The sequence below is a fragment of the Lampris incognitus genome, chromosome 15 (genome assembly GCF_029633865.1).
Source record: "Lampris incognitus isolate fLamInc1 chromosome 15, fLamInc1.hap2, whole genome shotgun sequence".
Lineage (NCBI taxonomy): Eukaryota > Metazoa > Chordata > Actinopteri > Lampriformes > Lampridae > Lampris > Lampris incognitus.
The window spans coordinates 13,841,759-13,862,326 of NC_079225.1; the positions used below are offsets into that span (position 1 = coordinate 13,841,759).

General features: G+C 46.3%; 2 protein-coding genes across 2 annotated transcripts; both read left to right on the forward strand.

Moving 5' to 3' along the window:
* The first annotated feature begins 971 nt into the window (after nt 1-971).
* LOC130125114 (protein yippee-like 5) lies at nt 972-9,749 on the forward strand. Its single transcript, XM_056294572.1, has 3 exons — nt 972-1,435; nt 1,724-1,889; nt 8,696-9,749. Exons 2-3 carry the CDS (start codon nt 1,749-1,751, stop codon nt 8,915-8,917), a joined length of 363 nt encoding a protein of 120 aa, XP_056150547.1. The 5' UTR covers nt 972-1,435; nt 1,724-1,748; the 3' UTR covers nt 8,918-9,749.
* A 2,078-nt stretch (nt 9,750-11,827) lies between these two features.
* On the forward strand, nt 11,828-20,117 carry slc35a1 (solute carrier family 35 member A1). Its single transcript, XM_056294505.1, has 8 exons — nt 11,828-11,994; nt 13,761-13,938; nt 15,194-15,353; nt 15,694-15,846; nt 15,960-16,026; nt 16,586-16,762; nt 16,872-17,006; nt 18,234-20,117. Exons 1-8 carry the CDS (start codon nt 11,985-11,987, stop codon nt 18,365-18,367), a joined length of 1,014 nt encoding a protein of 337 aa, XP_056150480.1. The 5' UTR covers nt 11,828-11,984; the 3' UTR covers nt 18,368-20,117.
* The last annotated feature ends 451 nt before the right edge of the window (nt 20,118-20,568 follow it).

The window sequence follows — 20,568 nt, forward strand, 5'->3', positions numbered from 1 at the left end:
AAAGAGATGTGTATGAATAAAATTGTGTTTTATTTCAGTTTGATGTATAAAAATCTATGAGTATTATTGAAAATGCACTTTTACCATACAAGGCCAGCTCAGCCGTTTGGTAGAGGCTCATACAAATAAAACTGTGTGGTCAGTTAAAAAAAAACAAAAGCATCGTTTGTTGTTATTTGTGTCCCAACTAACTAAAAAAATGCAAAGAAATAATTTTCTCATTGCTTTTTTTTTCTTGGTCCGGTCTTTAAAGGGTTAAAACCAAGTGTACGAGTGATGAAACGTTTCTCTCAATAAACTAATTCAAATTTCTTTGATTTTCCAACCTGGATTATTCAGCATGCATAACGACAATTTAAGCGATCGGCGTATTGCTATTTTCTGTTTCCTTATCAGCAGTGGCGCCCCCAAGGGGTGGCCAGGGGTGGCCACGGCCACCCTGACACTATCCCTGCCCCCCCGCTGCCCCCCCCAGCCACGAGTCGCATATGCAGAATATGCTTCTGATTATGCATAATATGCTTCTATCTGATATTTTACATTAGGTGCTGTTCGTTTAAATCAATAATGTATATTTTTCTTAACTCTCCTATTGACAGTTTTCAGCCAGCCTATACAGTACACTACAACAGCAGCATAGAATTCCCGAAATTCAGTCACGGCTTTTGGTTTTGGTGTGCCACCCCAAGATTTTCAGTGGCCCCATTTGGCCACCCCTATGAAAAATTTCTGGGGGCGCCACTGCTTATCAGTGGTACTCACTAATTTTCTTAGGAGAGCCACTAATGAGTAAGACCGTTCCTCAAGGAGCCACAGAGCTTGCAAAACATTTCGCAAATCCAAAGCTACACGCATAGGCTATACGTCTACCCACGAGCCCACGCTGTTACGTAGCCTACGTTCTTTGACGTAGCTTCAGTATGCTGCCATCTGCTGGATAATTCGCGTCAATGCGCTAAAACAGGACACAAACGGAACCTATAGAAGTGAGCTATAGCTGTGTTCTTATTGTCATCAGTGGATCTATACGAGGCGCGAAACAAAGCCGCGTAAAGAGTAGCGCTACTACGTGAAAGGGAAATGGCGTAATCGAGGCGCACTTTCAGGGAACGCAAGCGCGCTCCCGCGACTCCGCGGACCCGTGGGAAGGGATACACATTCTTTGGGAGGGAGGGAGGGTTCACAATTTGGCACAACAGTCTGCTCGCCAGCGGGACCGCTTGACCGGCTGTACGGAGCAAAACAGTACGGCACAGAAGCTGCTTCGGCCGGAGAGAGGGGGAGGGGGACACGCAGCGGCGATCGAAGGAGCAACGAAATCTGGAAACAAACGTCGTAAGACGAGTTTTCCGAATTACGAATTGAGCTTTTGGGACGCGTAAAATTTGGTTGGCGTCTTCAAAGCGTGACCATCGTCTACACCGTAAACGATCAGGTATGCCCATTTTATTCGTTTGTTGAGTCGCGGGACATCCTTTAAAGCCCCGTATGGTTTGTGTGGTTTCACGTAAACCTCTGTGGCGCACGGCCCGGATTGTTACCGATTTCACGTTGTGTTATGAAGCGTTATTGCGCATGCGCGTAGGGGTTTGGGTTAGGGTTTGCGGTACCGGGAATTTGGGATACATTTCGATAAGGTACAACAAATAGTTTTGCCTGTGAGTTTGAGTCCTACATTATAATCAGACAGCATAACAGGGTTTTTTTGTCTTCTTTGACGCAGGTCAGCCTTCCTGAACCGCTGAAACATGGGACGGATATTCCTGGACCACATCGGTGGGACGCGCCTCTTCTCCTGCGCCAACTGTGACACCATTCTGACCAACCGGTCGGAGCTGATCTCCACACGCTTCACTGGCGCCACAGGCCGGGCGTTCCTTTTCAACAAGGTGGCCACAAGCCTTAGTCCACATCAGGCAATATAGTGTTTCATTTGCATGGCTGTAGATTGCATTGTTTTTATTAATAATGAACAATTGTTGTAATACATTTTTAACAATCCATTTTAATTCATTAAGGAGAGTATCGTTAGTCCATCCACCAATCCATTTTCTGTTATGTGCAGTAGCGGGCCGTGCATTACAGACCTGGGCCTCCGAGGAGGTTCCATTAAAAAAAAAAAAAGACTGACCCAAATGGCTAAAAACCTCCTGTCACCCATGAGCTGTTGAACAACGGGCCTATTCTGGGTGATATTGACATATTTTTGTTACCCCTGATAAAAGCCATTGGTTATGGTCGGCTGTGTTGCAGCAAAGATTATTGCTGAATCATGTAATTTACAGGGGTTGTGGTGGCGCCAGGACCAGCAAAGCAGTCCAGACCTCTATTTCCCCAGTTTCCATCTCCTGTCCATCCTTGGGTGGATCCCAAGGTATTTTTAAAATAGATGGAAGATGTAACCTGCAGCATTAGGCCCCAGGATAGAGCTAGATCATGCTGCAGACTATGGGTCCCTATTTAAAGTTTTGCTGGTTACAGAGAACTAGTTTAGTCCCAGGTTTAACAATGTGAACAGTTACAACTAATTATAGCGACAACCCAGAAGTGATTGTCAGTAAAAAAAATAATGAGGTGACTTTTTTCACATAGTGTCAGACATGTGAACAGTCGCCGATTGAGTCAAACAACAACAAAGTCTAAGTATTGTAAAATTGTATAAGGTGATAGGTAGCCTACTCATGACTCTCTGACTGGTAGTAAGTTGATGTCACCGTGGGGCATCGGTAAGAATGCACAGAGAGAGATGGTCTTCCTTTTATGACTTTTAATAAATCTTCACGCACTGAACCGTTGTCTCGTTGTACATAGTTTGTATAATGAGTTGTATGTATATTAGTGTTATGAGTTGTAGTTCTGGAATAACAGAAATAAACAACTTAAACAGCACTCCCCACCTCTTCTCGTTCCGTCTGCCCACTTTCACCTGAAGAGGCCCGAAGCAGTCAACCCCGGTGGAGGTGAACGCCGGCTTGTACAGACGCAGACGAGCTTCAGGAAGGTCCGACATCTTCGGAACAGTGGGTTTGGCCCTCCATCGTTGGCCGTCCACGCAGATCCGCTGTTGTTTCTTAATGGCTTCTCTCCCCTTGAGAATCCAATATCTCTGGCGGAGTTCTGCGTACAGCCGCTCCGATCCAGGATGTCGTAGCTCAATTTCAGCGTCCTGGATGACCAACTTGGTCACTGGGTGCGCAGGGTCCAAGACGATAGGATGCACGGTGTAAGGCTCTAACTGGTGACTACGTTGTAGTCTTCCACCCACCCGGATAAGCTCCGTGCTCTCATCATATTCCGGATCCAAGGTCAGCAGGCGACTCGTGGACGACACAGGTTTGCTTTCTCTCAAGTTCTTGAGCTCTTCCGGGAAGCACTGTTCTTGAGCCTGTCTCAGAACTTCTCTCTCTGCTTCTATGTAGGCTTCAGCAGAAGGGCTCCCTTGCAAGCCTGCCGCCCCATGACGAGATAATGCTGTTGCGTCGATCTGCTCTTTGAAGCTGCTGAACTGACCTTGATCAGATAGTGTAGGGTCAGTGGATGTGATGGACAGAGTGCAGAAGGTTGGCTTCCTCACCTCAGTGGGATCATCTGGTACCTCAGTAGCAGGTTTTGCTGACCAGTGGTCAGGTGACTGTTGCAGGAAGACTGGGCCCTGACACCGTCAACTGTCTGTCGAGGCAAGCTCCTGCAAGGTCAGGCCACGGGTCAGATCATCTGCTGGATTACTGGCAGAGTCCACATAGTGCCAGGCTCGAGCATCAGTCAGGTCTTGGATCTCAGCTACTCTGGTGCCCACAAATACTTTGTAGCGGCACGAGTCTGACTGAAGCCAGGTCAAGACTGTCGTGGAGTTTGACCACAAGACAATTCTGCGCAGGGGCAACGTGAGCTCCCTCTTCAGCAGAGCGGCCAGCTGAGCTCCTGTGATGGCAGCGCAGAGCTCCAATTGCGGTATGGACTGTTGGCGCTTTGGGGCCGCTCTCGATCGGGCGGTCAGGAATGCGACTTGGACCTGCCCCTGTGGATCTTCTGTGTGTAGATAAGCCACGGACCCGTAGGCGCACTCGGAGGCGTCACAGAATATGTGTACATCTCTGACGCTGTCTGGCAGATCCATCTCAGCCCTCACATAGCAGCGGGGAAAGGAGATCAGGTGCAGGTGTCTCGGTTCCTCTTCCAAGGTTTCCCAGGACTGGAGAAGCTCGCCGGGCCGCAAGGGATCGTCCCACTCTCTCTGTTTGTCCCACAGCCATCGCACCAGTACCTTAGCCCTTGTGGTGTAAGGCACAATGAACCCCAATGGATCATATTGGCTTGCGAGGACACGGTAGATGTTTCTCATTGTGGGAGTGGGGGTTTCTGGCAGTCGACACTTGTAGCCCAGGGTATCTGACTGACATGACCAACACAGCCCGAGGGTCTGTTCCTGAGGGTCCGCGCCCGCTGGATCTTGACTGAGCCAGAGCTCACTGCTTTCTGCTCGGGCTTCTTTGGGTAGGTGACTGATCACCTTGGGAATGTTGCTGGCCCACTGCCTCAGCTCCATGCCACCTGTAGCTAGGAGCGCCTTCAGTTTGTCCACCAGATGCTTTGCCTCATCCACCGAAGGCACACTCTGGAGATGGTTGTCCACGTAGAAGCTCCTCTCTACGTTTTCACGGACATCCTCTCCGGGCAGGCTGTGGTCGATGACATGCTTCTATAGTGCATACGTGGCGCAGCATGGGCTACAGGTTGTCCCGAAGGGAAGGACCTGCCATTCATACACTCTCAGAGCAGCCTCCCTCTTGAGGTCTCACCAAAGAAAGTGGAGCAATGGCTTGTCTTGGGCAAGAAGTCGCACCTGGTGGAACATCGCCTTTATGTCACTACTGACCGCAACAGAATGTTCCCGGAAGCGCAGGAGTACGCTGAGCAGGGGGGAGCCCAAGGTAGGTCCTGGCAGGAGGAGCTCGTTGAGGTTGTTATCCCGATACCTGAATGAACGGTTGAAAACTAACCTGTTCTTGCCATTGTGCTGGACCAGGTGATGGGGGATGTACCAGGTTTCTCCCCGGTCCATCTCTGACGAGGGAACTTTCACAATGTAGCCAGCCTGCTCCAACTTCTGTGTCTCCGCCCTGTCTATTGCTGCTTTCTCTGGGTCCTTGGCAAGGCGTTTCTCCACACTGCGCAGGTTTGCCAACACTGCCTCTTTGGGAGCCTGTAGTCGGGGCATATCCTTCACCCTCAGCAGGGGGGTAGCGTACCTTCCAACTCCATGGGTGTTCACTCTGATGGTCTTGGTGTCCAGCAGGTTCACTGCCTCCTGATCCTGTCTTGACCTGGTGACAAGCTTTTCACTCTGGTAAGGCAGCGTGTCCAACTGCCAGAGTCTCTCCACGTGCCTGGACAGTTCTTCTGCTGGGGAGAGTGTGGACACCAGAAAGCACTGTGATGAGGAGATGCATCCTTTCACAAACTTTGTTGGACCCGGTAGAGTCCATCCCAGCTTGGTGTTGACTGCTGCTGGCCCACCCGGCGGACCTATACGAACTAGTTCGATCGGCGTGATCAGCTCCGGGTAATCGCAACCTAACTGCAGAAGGGGACGAACCCTGTCCAGTGAGTGGAACGGCAGTTCCTTAAGATGCTTGTACTTGCGTTGCAGAGCTGCCACTGACCGAGTATGTTCTGCCAGCCCCAGTTCCTCTGCAGTGAATGCACTCTTGAACTTATGTCTGTGATGCGGTTGGTTGGCAGGGGAAATGGTAAACGAGACGGTTGAACCATGGACAGCTCTGACGCCTTGTCGGACTGTTCTCAGTGCTAACTGTTCTGGTGTTCCTTTGAGACCCAGCTGTTTGGTCGCGGCTTGGAGAAGAATGGTCCTCTCGGACCCGTCGTCCAGTATAGCATAGCTCTCCACTGTTTGATCCCCATTCCGGAGAATGACTTTCGTGATCTTCTACAGCACCTGACTGCAACCCGACCGGCGATCCAGATAGAGGATTTCACTCGGTGCACCTACATGAGAAGCGTCCTCCTCTCCCACTGGCTTCCTGTTAAGGTCGTGCAGTACTTCAATATGCTTCCCTTTGCATATCTTACAAGTCGCTCTTAGACGACACTGTTTTGCTTGGTGGCCACATCCACACCTCCAACATTTCTTACTGGACTTCACCCAATTTCCCTTCTGCTCATTAGTCAGTTGACTGAAATCGGAGCACTGGGACAGGTAATGCCCTGTGTTCTTGCAGTATGGGCAATACACTTTCGGACTATCTTGAGACGTGTTAGGGGACGTGGCAGGCTCTGTAACGATGGCGACAGTTGGTTCCGCACCATGTAAGACACTGATTGTCTTGCGTCCCTTGCTGTCTTTGCGTCGATCTTTCTTCGACTCTGTGGCTTCCTTCCCTTCACCGTGGCCAAGCTTGAGTCCGGTGTGTTGGATTTCCAGCTCGTACTCCAAGCAGTCAGCAAAGTTCAGGAGGGTTGGGACTTTGATCTTTAGCGGATGAATGTATCTCTTGAAGTTAGCACGCAGGTCATGTGGTAACTTGGCTGCACGTCTCGCAACATGTGAACCACACTGAAGCTCAATATTACCCTCTTCACCCAACTGGTCTAGCATTCCTACCAGAGCTCTCACATGCAAAGCAAACTTCTTAAAGCTCCATGTATCACCACTGCGAATGGTAGGTCCATCCATCACCTCCGCGATTTGCTGTAAGGCCAGATGATGTGGCTGTCCATAGTGGGAGATGAGGGAGGACATGATGTCGCGGTATGGATAGCAGGAGTTGCTATAGGAGTCTGCTATTAGCAACGCCGCTTCGAATTTCAAGTGATCTGTAAGCACCTGATATTTGAATCTCTCGGTTGCGTCTTCAGGCAGAATATTCTCCAAAGCCACCTTAAGCCTTGCGAACTCCCTCGGATCCTCTTTAGTGAACTTCGGTATCGTGGGTTTCGGTCCACGGTAGGTCTTCTCCTGCTGAAAAGATGTAGAGAAGTGCTGAGGATGAGTCAAGACTTGCTTTGGTGCTGAATGTTCGCGGCGCAGAGGTCGAGGGACAGTTGCTCCACCATACTGTCTGTCAGACTCCTCTATTGACTCAGCTGACGCCTGTGAATCATGGTCAGGTTCCCAATACTCTGGGCTCGGTGTCTGTGGCGGCTCCTGTTTCATTGAGTGGAGTCTGAATGCCAGCTCATCCACCAGCTCCTCCCCTAATGGCGGGGGAGGTGGCGGCCAATCCTCCTCTTCCTCCTCTTGCCTAACCAGGACATTACCAGTATTAGCTGCTGGCCCGAGTAAACCGCTGGGTGGTGCCAACTGTTCTGGCTGCGAGAAGGACCAGATCGGTGGTGTAGGGACTGACTGACGAGGCTGAGGGAGCGGTTGTGGAGCGCTGTGGTCTATACGACGTCTAATATCTGACATAGCCATTTGTAACCGTTGGTTCTCCTCTTGGAGCTACCGAATTGCTCTCATAACCTCTGATGAGGCCGCGGGGGAAGGATGGGGAACCCACAGTGGCATGCTGTAGGGGGCTTCAGCGCCAAAGGAACGCTGTTGTATTGGCCCATTGTTCTGCCATTGAGCGAGGGGCATCATCTGGGCGTATCCCTCCAGATCATGGCTGAATAGTGAGTGTTCTTCAACTGCTCGCTGCTGTTCAGTGCGACTTACATTCGCTTGAGGACGTTGCCTCCAACTAGGGAGGTTGACTTCATATTCATCCATCCAGGCTGGAGGCCGTACAGCGCACTTGGGTTGCACATCTGGGTTCTCTTCTGAAGCTATCTTCAATCCACAGAAACCATCACCATCCGGCTTGAAGGACCAAGTGAAATTGTATAAGGTGATAGGTAGCCTACTCGTGACTCTCTGACTGGTAGTAAGTTGATGTCACTGTGGGGCATCGGTAAGAATGCACAGAGAGAGATGGTCTTCCTTTTATGACTTTTAATAAATCTTCACGCACTGAACAGTTGTCTCGTTGTACATAGTTTGTATAATGAGTTGTATGTATATTTGTGTTATGAGTTGTGGTTCTGGAATAACAGAAATAAACAATATTATTCACATTACAGTAGTTGCACTATGAAATACACTACTCCAGCAATAGAACAGAAATAATTAGATCCTTGTAAGTAAATCACCAAATTTAGTTAGGCTACAACCAATCAAATAACATTAGCCACTCCTACACATTAGTCTAACAGTAGCTAAAAAATGTTTTCTCTGAACTGTAACAAAATATAAACTAATCTAGTTTAACCCTACCTAACTGCACATGTTTTTCATGCGCAGCGCCATTGTTATCCCCACGCAGGTCCAATAACTGTAGCTAGTATTCGCTTATTTTAGCTAGGTTCATTCACGTCTACATCGCACAAATCAACAGAAATACTACGGTACTTGCCTCTCGATGGACGTACACTTCGACAAACGATGTCCAAACAAACGCTCATTCACTATTTCTCGTTACTAATTCTTGTAGGCTTGTAGGTTGTTGAAAAGAGCTGCTGTCTAGAGAGAGAAAATGTATCCGGGGTCAAATTCAATCCAGGGTCAACCCTAGCCCACTGTAGGAAGATGTGGGTAGACGTTCAGCTCAACTCTTGTTCTTTTTCAATCAGCATAGACTAAGAATATCTGCATATGAAGTCTTGCAGTAATGAACGTGTGATTGTCGTCCAACAGGTGGTGAACCTGCAGCACAGCGATGTACAAGACAGAGTGATGCTGACTGGGAGACACATGGTGCGCGATGTCAGCTGCAAGAACTGCAGCAGCAAGCTGGGCTGGATCTACGAGTTTGCCACGGAGGAAAGCCAGCGCTACAAGGAAGGCCGCGTCATTCTGGAGAGGGCGCTAGTGAGAGAGAGCGAGGGCTTGGGGCACGTCCCTTCTGAAAACTCCTGAGTTCAGCAGCATCCTCTTCTTGTCACTGCACAAGATGCTTTGCTTGGCAAACCACAGCTTGCTAGCTACCGATCCATGATGGACATGCGTTGACGGTCTGCTGTTGAATATAGTCAACTATCAAAACAGTATCAGAGACAGTGAGCAGGTTGCAGTGGTTGATTTGTTCAGTTTTGGTGTGGCGAGTTATGGATATGCTCTCAATAATGGAACTTTCTGAGAAGTTTAAAAGATTTATTGTGTGAGAAAGAATGCCATCGTCAAGTGTCTCCTCTGAAATGGTGCTCGATTGGCAACCTAAAACATCCAGTGGATTATGATAATGATAAAAGGCCTCTGGATAACGGCTCTTATCAGACTGCAAAAATAATCATTTAGTGCAGCAACACAACCCCGACACAACCCCCACTGTCAGACAGATGTTTTCATCACTTGCACCGAGTGGTTGGCCATGAAATATCATAGCAGTAATTTACCTGTATTGAGACACTGGCATAGCTGATTATCCAAACGTACCAAATGATGCAGGAAAAAAAGCCCGTTATCAGCAACAAAGCAGTGAATTGCATTCTTTCCATAACTAGTGTCAGGCTATTGGATATGAAGTCATTTTCATGCACATCTATATGAGAATAGTTCCAGTGAAGATATTTTAAATTGTCCTCCCTATTAGTGAATGTCTGTCACATCATTAAAGAACAGCATGTTATTTGGCCCGTTATTATGTTGAAAGAAAATGGATAACAAAATTGATCGCGATACTTTTTTTTTCATGAGATCAACTTCATTTTAGCATTTTGAGTTTGTTCTGACTGCAGAAATAAACATTTTAGTCATGTGCCGTTGTTGACGTTTTTATTTTACGGTGATTTTTTTTTAGTAATGTTTCTACGCTGAATATGGAGCTGCCAGGGAACTGAACTGTAACAGTCATGAAGGGCAAGGGGACTTTCAGATGGATTTGTCAGGAGGTGAAATGCTGGAGGTGTTAAAAAGACTGCCAACCTAGAACCTTCTTAGAAGATTTGCAAAGTCTGTTACAACAAAGTGTGTGTGTGTGTGTGTGGGGGGGGGGGTTGGCACAACCCAGACACTAACAAAGTGAAGCCATTTTAACCAGAAGAAGCAACTGGACAACGAGGCCAAGAGACAAACTGCAGCACAGATGCAGAGCTCACTGGCTGAACTGAGGAACTGGAGAAACTGTCCAGACACCGACACTCTCCTCAGCGTTTCACAGATTGGGCCTCTTTCAGGGCCGTGGCCACAAGGTCACTTGAGAAAGGCTAACATGAAGTCACGCATGGTGTTTGCAAGAAGCTGTGAGACAAACTCTGGGATGTTATATCACTGGTCTGAGACTAAAGTTGAGCTCTTTGACCTGAGAGCAAAGCACTGTTTGGTGGGGGGTGGGGGGGTCAGCCCAACACCCAGGTAACACCATTCTGACCACCAAGCACAGTGGTGGCAGCATCATGCGACAGAGCTGCTTTTTTCAGTAGGAGGGACTGGAAAACTTGTTGACATCAAAAGCAAGGTAGATGGAGCCAAATACAGAAAAATCCTTGATAAGAATCTGTTCCAGTCAGCAAAGGATTAACACTTAGGGCAAAGATTCGTGCTCCAGCATGACAATGACCCAATACAAACAGCAGAACTCACGAAGGAATGTCTTAAAAAAGATTAATATTCTGTAATGTCCTGGTCTAAGCCAAGACTTAAATCTCATAAAAAAACACGAAGCGGTAAGACCTGACAAGCAATCAACTGACTCCATCTAATGTGACCGAGCAGGGGCAAATTTGTGTGGAAGGCTGGGCACGATTTCCAAATTCTGCATACAAACATAGCGGAGAGGATTCTCGGCTTTAATTGCCATTCTGTGGGTATTTCCTTTTTGAAAAACCAATATATTCATTTTTTTTATATTTTGACTTTATTGTTAGTGAAGAGAGGGAAAAAAATGATCACGATTCATAAGGATTTGGAGGTCTAACAGAAACAAAACAAAAGTTAAGGGAATGAGTACTTTCTGAAAGTATTGTTCAAATTCCAGGCTAATAAAAGTCCTTTTAAGGCATCGTTTGAAGACGTTTAGAGAACCCTTACAAAAGCAGTCTACTTGGAAGTTTACTTTCTTAAGTAAACTTCCAAGTACAGTCCAAGTCCAAGTATATGTACTAGCAGTATACTTGTAAGCATACTCCAGTATAATTTTGTCTAGTATATCTCTGATAAGTGCTTAAAAAGTAAACTGAAAGTACACTCCCTCATACTTAGTTTAAAATAAGTATTGTAGCGAATTCGGGGGACAACGCATCCACAGGAACTGCCGCGGCCGGGACGCGAACCCGTATCACCCGCGCCGCAGGGGACATCGCTAACTAGTGTTTCTCAACCCAGTCCTCAAGGACCCCCTATCCTGCATGTTTTCTTTGCAACCCTGAATAGGTACCTGTTGTAGTTATTCAACCAATCAGCAATGAATTGTGTCCGACGTTGCACACCTTGCATAATTAAGTGCTGCGAGGTGATTGGTCGAGTAAGGTACAAGCAGGGCTACCTATGCAAGGTTACAATGAAAACCTGCAGGATAGGGGGTTCCTTGAGGACTGGGTTGAGAAACACTGCGGCTAGACTAAAGGGTCAGATTCGCCTATCAGCGGCCAGCGCGTCTTCTTATCCACGCACGTTACAGTATCCTAACTTGATTAAACTACTTTTATATTTTGTAAGGGCAAGGGGAAGCCCACAAATACGTCTCTCAGCCGAAGCAAAACGTGTTGCGCGCATACCGACGCTCACATTAACAAGCGGCCGGAACTCCGCCCGGCATCCGGTGGGGTCAGAAACGAGCGCACCCGTCGCGGAGTTTCGCCGTATTATTTGCGTTCCGGGACAGAGCGGGGAGGCGGTCCCACTCAAGACGGTCATCATGCGAGGGTGGTAGGCTAGCGTCTGTCAGTCTGCCGGCAGGGTGGTTGTACGTGCTCGGCTCTAAGTAAGCTATGTAGCGGGGTGGCCGCTCTCCTCCGCCGCTCGCAAGAATACCGGAGTGAAAAGGAAGATGGCTAACGGTAAGTTTTAGCTAGCGCCGCGTCAACGCCGCGGCAGGCGGGAGTTAGCATGGTTGGCTAAAGTTAGTCGTGAGCAGCTTGTTCACAAATCGGTCCTTTGGTAGTCAGTTGATTTGTCTAAAGGCGTCACACTGCTGATGTTTAGCGCCAAGAGAGAGGCGGAGGAGATCAGGTGCGGAGCTTTGTGCTTTGCTGAAGTGGTTTCGTGAATTTGGATTGGAAAGTCGAGACAATACGAGTGGCTCTGTAAAAGCCTCAAGCCTGTGCGGATCAACCCCCAAATAACTAATCAGCAGCAAAAGGACTGATGCTAATGGGAAAGTACAGACACACACACACAAATGTCACCGGTTAATACAGTACAGAAAATGGCTTTAGGAGTGCTCCGTAACCCAGGTCAGGTGATCAGAGGAAGTTGTTCATCTGGATACAATGTGTACTGAATCGGTTCATCCGGATACAATGTTTACTGAATCGGTTCATCTGGATACAATGTGTACTGAATCGGTTCATCCGGATACAATGTGTACTGAATCGGTTCATCCGGATACAATGTTTACTGAATCGGTTCATCCGGATACAATGTTTACTGAATCGGTTCATCTGGATACAATGTGTATTGAATCGGTTCATCCGGATACAATGTGTACTGAATCGGTTCATCCGGATACAATGTGTACTGAATCGGTTCATCTGGATACAATGTTTACTGAATCGGTTCATCTGGATACAATGTTTACTGAATCGGTTCATCTGGATACAATGTCTACTGAATCGGTTCATCCGGATACAATGTGTACTGAATCGGTTCATCCGGATACAATGTTTACTGAATCGGTTCATCTGGATACAATGTGTACTGAATCGGTTCATCTGGATACAATGTGTACTGAATCGGTTCATCTGGATACAATGTTTACTGAATCGGTTCATCTGGATACAATGTCTACTGAACCGGTTCATCTGGATACAATGTCTACTGAACCGGTTCATCTGGATACAATGTTCACGTTTCATCACTCGTCTAAGTGAGCTCTTCGGTCTGAAACTGACCGCGGGTGCCCCCGCCCTTGTAAACAAACACAGTTGCGTAACAACCGCAAACAATGATCAGTTTCATATGCAGAGAGGCGTGACCATTAACTCGAGTTACAATGGCCATGTGGGGCTACTCACAGAGGGTTTGCAATCACAGCATTGTAAGATGGTGACAGATGTACTCTTAGACCCCCCCCCCCCACACACACACACCCACACACACACACACACACACACACACGGTTCAGGGGTGGTCGTTCCCTCTTCACATAGATGGCCTCCTCGACTTCCAATTCAGTACAGTACAGAAAACGTATCTTATTCTTACTGTCAATAGATCAAAATACAATTTCCATCCATCCATCCTTTATCCAAGCCGCTTGTCCTAATTGAGGTCACAGCATGCTGGAGCCCGCCCCAGTGGTCACAATTTCATATATTTTTATATAATTTTAAATACAGTGTGCTGTCACAAAAATGTCCCGAGTAGAAACCGCCTCCACTTCTTCACAGATCCAATCACAAATTTAGCCACAACGCTACCCCGTGGAATGATCTGACCATGTGAAGATGTACAATCGCACACTTGCTTGTTTTTTGTTGTTGTTGTTTTTTGGGTCGCTGTGCTTCAAGCTTGCCGTGGCTCTCACGTTGCAAGTTGGAGCGACGCTATCTAGTACATCTGGCGGTGCAGTATCTAATGTCCTGTATTCTTCTCTTTTTTTCAGAGCCTGTGAGCTTGATCTTCAAGATCTACTGCCTGTCGGTGATGACGTTGGTGGCAGCAACATACACAGTGGCCTTGCGATATACTAGAACAATTTCATCAGACCTGTACTTCTCCACAACTGCAGTGTGTATCACCGAAGTCATTAAACTGATACTGAGTCTTGGAATGTTGGCCAAGTATGTATTTTTCAACATTACTGATGCCATTACACTGTTGACAGGTGTCAAGTAGAGCACGATGTGAAAAAGGGCTGAAGTCATGTGAGATACAGTGGTAATCGAATTGGCATCAGAAGTCAGTGGTTTGTGGGCGTCCGGGTAGCGTAGCGGTCTATTCCGTTGCCTACCAACATGGGGATCGCCGGTTCGAATCCCCATGTTACCTCCGGCTTGGGCGGGCGTCCCTACAGACACAATTGGCCATGTCTGCGGGTGAGAAGCCAGATGTGGGTATGTGTCCTGGTCGCCGCATTAGCGCCTCCTCTGGTCGATCGGGGCGCCTGTTCGGGGGGAATAGCGTGATCCTCCCACATGCTACATCCCCTCACTGTCCTCACTGTCAAGTGAAAGCAGCTGGCAACTCCACATGTATCGGTGGAGACATAGTCTGCAGCCCTCCCCGGATCGGCAGAGGGGCTGGAGCAGCGACTAGGACGGCTCGGAAGAGTGGGGTAATTGGACGGGTATAATTGGGGAGAAAAAGGGATAAAAATCCCCACCCCCCAAAAAAAACAAAACAGAGAAATCAGTGGCTCTTTTAGTTTCTTGGAAGAGTTGCAGATGCCACAATGAATAAGCTCTCAAAGATGGCAAATAACATTTATGTTTTAGGGTGGGTTTCCTTGCATGCAGAAATAATTTCATAGTCATGATGAAATTATTTCATCAAGTAAAGTCATCGTGTATTCTTAGTCTGTGTGTGTGTCTGTTTGTTTTGTATGTGTTCAGAACATAGGCTTTGGATTTAAACATTGTCTAGATTTGGAATGTCACACCTTACGTACACATGAAGTTATGACTATAACAATTAGCCAGTGTTTACAAAGCTTCTAACGGTGATTATATTAATGTGGATTCAGATTGTCTGAAAATTTAAAATGATCCCTGGATACGTTTTCCCTGTTTCTCCAAACTTTGTTAACAATAAATGGATTCTAATGTGGGGTTACTCAACATGGCTGAGGGGCGGTCCAGTCAGCATGAATCATGTTGTGCAGCTGGTTTTTTTTTTTTTTTAAATAGTCACAGCCTTGGGAACTGGTCGGTTTGGATTTGGGGTGTTTGTGTTTGGTGCAAATGGGTTTTACCAGGATATAAAGAATGAATCCCTTGTTTCCTCATGCATGATCAAGATCAGTTGAACAGGGTTTTGCACTTGCACCTCTTCCACAACCTATGTACAGATTATTTGTTTTTGTTTTTTTCATTCCAGAGAAACGGGCACCCCCAGCAGAATGAAGAACGCCATTGTGGAACATGTGTTTCAGAGTCCCAAAGAGGTGCTGAAACTGAGCGTTCCTTCCTTAGTGTACGCTGTTCAGAACAACATGGCCTTTCTCGCCCTGAGCAACCTCGACGCCGCTGTGTATCAGGTAACCTCTCGAACCCATTTTGTCCGTCTCTCAAATGAACGCATTATTTCATCCGCATGCAATACTGAATATCTCCAGAGTTGTAAACTCTGACAAGTTAAAAATGCGCTTTAGCATTTTAGACATTTCTACCAGTCATTTTTCTTCACCAAATACAGTAGTAGTCTCCTTGGAAGGAAGAAATTAAGTTTGCACTGAGCTGCCCTCTGTTTCAATGTAGAATGCTGGTGATGCAAAAAAACAAAAAAACTCATAAAATCAGGAACAATTTCTACCCACAATGTCATATGAAAAATAATCTGCTAAAAAAAAAAAATCCCAAATGTTTTTCCCTGTTTAGGTGACCTATCAGCTGAAGATCCCGTGCACAGCCCTGTGTACAGTCCTCATGCTGAGCCGCTCGCTCAGTCGGCTGCAGTGGTTCTCTGTCTTCATGCTGTGCGGGGGGGTCACCCTCGTCCAGTGGAAGCCCGTAGAGGCCACTAAAGTCCAGGTAGGGCAGGAGCAGCCGTAAAAACCATCGTCAAAAGCATTGCTGAAGTCTTGAGTCAGCTCCCCGCCCTTATTTAGATGATCACCCCCACTGCATTCTTCTGTCTTTTTCAGATTGAGCAAAATCCTTTCCTCGGGTTTGTAGCGATTGCTGTTGCAGTCCTGTGCTCTGGATTTGCAGGTAGTTTTGCAGTGTTAAAATCCTCCATAATGCAACATATTTCAGATACGTTGATACACAACCGATGTCTGAAAAGACTACAGAATGTTTTCTTGTCATGTCTGCGAATAGTTAACCATTGTGCAAAGAGCAGTCTGGTAGCCGTTGCGTGTCTGTGCATTTTTAGGTGTGGTATGATGCCTATGCAGACTTTTTTTTTTGGATGATACCAAAATGACCTGACTTTTCCATTAAAACACTAGTGTTTTTATGTGTAACCAACTAAAATAAATATGGGGCAACACAAAGATTGGTCCTCCAGCTGATACCAAATGAAAGCCTCCTCGCTGAACGAGTGACTCGGTCTTTGTTGAATTTGGCTTATTTCCCAAGATTGTCATCGCACTCCTTTTTGTTCTAGTTCCAAAAAACACACACCGCAGCCTGATGACTTGTATAAACGTTGTTTTTTTTTTGTGTTCTCATTTATTTCAGTTAGATGGGCCTCCTATCCAACTTGAAATACTTTTGCATTTTTACGGTATGTAAAATTGTGGTTTTTTTTGTGGTTCTGGTCAAGGTGTGTACTTCGAGAAGGTCCTGAAGAGCTCGGACACATCCCTCTGGGTGAGAAACATCCAGATGTACCTTTCGGGAATTGTGGTGACCCTCGCCGGCGTTTTCGTGACCGACGGCGACAAGGTTCTGGAGAAAGGTTTCTTCTTCGGTTACACCCCCTGGGTGTGCTTCGTTGTATGTGAGTAAGCCTCCAAAGAAACGGACCCCCCCCCACACACACATTTACAGTGTTTCTTTTCACCTGGTTTTGCGTGGATGTTGATGTGTATCTGGTCCCCTCCCGCCAGTCCTAGCCAGTGTGGGTGGTCTGTACACGTCAGTGGTGGTGAAATACACAGACAACATCATGAAGGGTTTCTCTGCGGCGGCAGCCATCATCCTCTCCACTGTGGCCTCTGTCCTCTTGTTTGGCCTCCAGATAAGTAAGTCGGCTTTTTCATCTCCACGTTGGTGACACAAAGCGTTTTGAAAACCTAGTATAAAATGCTGTAAGTTGAGTAGTTGAGTTTTACTTCTTGACATCTAGGGATGCACCGATGCTGGTACCAGCTTGAAATTGAGTATTGGAGATTTCACCCAAGACTAAAATCTGATACCAAATCATGAGTAACGAGTCATAAATAAAAGTAAAATGGCTTGATTTACTGCATTTTTGGCACATGGAGGCCAGTATATTTTTCTGACTATCTCAATTATCTTGCTCATTGACCCCCCCAAACTAATGGGCAAAGTGCGTTGTTCGGCAAAAGTAATGGATCAGCTGAAACTTAAAAGATTCATACTCGGAATCTGCATCGGCGGTGAAAAAGTGATATTTGTATCTCCTTATTCAAATCCTAAGGGGAGTCTTAGTAGCTCGGCAAAGTGGCCTTGTGTCATCTAGGGTTCAGAGTAACAACTTTAGTTGTTTGACAGGGAAAAGCTTGTTCCTGTTGTTTCCCTGCGGAGAACACTTGCGATGTCTGTGGGGTATCACTTGTGATGATCTATACCGCATTGCTGCTTTTCTAAAATTGGAAGTGTCTTAGTGGTTTTCGTGACAGAACCAGCCTACAGTGAATTCATATGGTCTGCTGTTGGTGTCCTTCAGAGGTTTGAGGAGGACGGCTAACTGTAGGGTCTATAATCTTAGGACTGGGTTGACTAAATGCATCTAATGTGAGGATATTTTGGGGAGGACTTTTGCTGCTTTCATAAGATATTTACACTCAGGGAAAATGTTGAGAAATGATCATTGGTAATGTGGATATGACGACCAAGCAGGTAGACGGTCATTGTTCATTTCACTCAGATAAAACAGTTCAGAAAATTGTCTCGCGTTATTGTAATGCAGACTTTAAGACCAGGAAATGACAACATTTAAGCTGTATCGCCATATTAGGATTATAGATATATTGATATTATTGCTCAGTTCTGATCAGCCAATCAAGTATTTTGCAGAATATGTATTTAGAATTGCTGTCTTCTGCATTTTAAAAGGAAAAAAAGGTCAAAGTTACTTGTTCTACATTTAAAAAAATGACAGCATCCTAAAATTTCCCTTTCTGTAAGTGACTAAATTTCCCTCACATCTTTACTTAATAACTTAAGTGGCACATTGTGTGTATTTTTATCAAATCTGATGTTGCCTTTCTCTTCATTTCCTACAGCGGCCACCTTCACCTTAGGCGCCATGTTGGTGTGTGTGTCCATCTACCTATATGGACTTCCAAAGCAGGACACGTCTAAGCTGCTCAGAGTAGATACAGATAAAGAGTCAAAACAGAAGCTGATGAATATCTGAGTCTCGGACCTGGACAAGAACAGCTTTTCCCCCTCAGTCCAGGGCGAGATCTGTGCGGAACCAGCCTCCGGAGGTCTCGAAGAGCACCTGCAGAGCCGGGGATCTTGCGCCCATCGCCCACCTCCTGCTATTCTCCTCAAAGGTTCACTGGATTCTGGTTGGTTCTGAATTCAGCTCTGTAAGAGGTCTTTGCTCTGCCGACTACCACCACACACTCACAAACACCTGCCCCCCCCCCCCCCCCCCACACACACACACACATTTTCGGTCCAAGCTAACACGACCCCTTTCCAGTTAAAACTTTTAGAAGATGTCCCAGGACATCTATTCGGCTTTGAAATGCAGTAACGGTTTTGTGACACAAATGTTGGTCCCGCAGTGTGTCTCTTGTAGGGGGGCACAGAAATACCACTTGGACTGCTGCTCATGGCGACGTTCAACATGTCATCCCGGACTCTTGTCAGTTTGTTTGTTTTTCTGTTGAGGGCTGCTTTTGAACTGTGGATTGTTAATGTCTCGTATTATTCTGTCATCGAGTTATCCTTACTGATATGCGCGGCTCACAGGACGACCTGTGAAAACGCGCGGACAATGGACTGCATGTCTTGCTACGTTTTATAATGTAGTGCCAGTTTAATTCTGTGATAAATCAATGTGCCCTTTTTATCGTGTGAGACTGAGTCCTATTCTTTTTTTTTTGTGGCAAACCATCATTTTCAAAGCCCTTACTGAAAATGAATGATGACATAGACTTCCACGGTTGTTCTGTCTTAAAGTACCCCTCCGCTCAAAAATGTGTTTTTCTTATGTTTTTGCCCCCTAAAATGGCCGGCCTTGACTCTACTAATGTGTATCCTGTGCAGAGTTTGTCACCAGAGCGGTGTTTTCACGTTCCCCTACTGGAGGAGCTGTCTGTGCACATCCCTAAAATCCGAGATTCACATTTGGTACGTCGCCAATCGCCGTCCAATATGCAAACTCGGGGCAGGCGAAGAAACGTCACACCTCCTGCGCGGAGCGGACTTGGACAGCGAGTTTGCGTTAGCATAGGGAAAGTTTTAACAGCAATACGTGGTAAGAGTGTGCAGTTTTTGGACGTAAACCGGACCCTTGAGCTTCCCTTCACTATCTACCAAAAAAAAAAAATCCCGCAATATTGCTGAAATGGTTATGGATTTATTTACAGACTCACAGGCCTGCAAACCTGGAGGGACTGCTGATCTGCAACGCTCATTTCAGTGAGGAGTGTTTTCATAACCTAACGCAAAAATCACCGGGTTTTACACGAAATTAGGTTTTTGAAGTGCGATGCTGTGCCGACTGTTTATCCTGGGACCGCGACAGCGAGCGAGAGTCAGTATGTAAGTATGTATTTCTTTTACTCGACCAACAGTCAAATGAAAGCTTTCTGCATGTGTCATTTCCTTTGTGACTTACAAATAGCATTAACTCTGTTAGCTTCTTCCTAGCTGCTACTAGTTGTTTGGTCATATTAAAACTGTAATAGTAAAACTGTAAACTATGTGTTTGACTTGAAATGATGATGGCGACGATGATGTAGCAGACAGCACGCGACATGGCTAAATCACGCTGCGTTGGCTTCTGGAAAGGTGCAATGTAAAATACACGTTATTTTCATTCCAACCAAGTGCCAAACTGTGTTTTTTGTTTTATACTGTGATATAAGCGTTGGATATGTTTAAATTCACCAGCATTTTCTTAATGTATACTCAATTAAACCAAGAAAATGGTACAGTACCCTGGCATTTCTGTAAAAAAAATTATTATTATTTATTAATTATCAGGTTCTCCAGTAAATCTGGATCCGCGTATCTGAATTGCCCTCGGCCAGCTGGGAGTGCTGAGCTTCAGCTCCCCAGATGACCGCCTCTGTAGCATGTCAGTTCTTAAGAGTCTCTTCAACGCCAACATATTTCAAGAGATGTCAACTAATGCCGAGTTTGCGTTGCATGTTCACAGATGTCATTTCAAATCCCATTCCCGTTTTCTCCCATTTCTTATTTATATCCCGTTTCTTTAAATGTAATTTCAATTTCTCTCTGCAGTCAAACTGCAGACCAACCAGGTATTTCAAGGAGTCGTAGCAGCAAGATAATTTGGAGGGTCACACTGCCGACCGGATAACTAAAAAGATGTAACGTGGTACTTCTGAAATTAGTTCTTTGTCACACTGAGCATGG

What these genes read in the sequence shown, in the direction of transcription:
- LOC130125114 (XM_056294572.1), top strand. Translation starts at nt 1,749, where the DNA reads ATGGGACGGATATTCCTGGACCACATCGGTGGGACGCGCCTCTTCTCC. An exon ending in GGGCGTTCCTTTTCAACAAG is followed by an intron (nt 1,890 to 8,695) that starts GTGGCCACAAGC and finishes GTCGTCCAACAG; the next exon opens with GTGGTGAACCTGCAGCACAG.
- slc35a1 (XM_056294505.1), top strand. An exon ending in CTGGGTGTGCTTCGTTGTAT is followed by an intron (nt 16,763 to 16,871) that starts GTGAGTAAGCCT and finishes CCCTCCCGCCAG; the next exon opens with TCCTAGCCAGTGTGGGTGGT. An exon ending in CTTGTTTGGCCTCCAGATAA is followed by an intron (nt 17,007 to 18,233) that starts GTAAGTCGGCTT and finishes CATTTCCTACAG; the next exon opens with CGGCCACCTTCACCTTAGGC.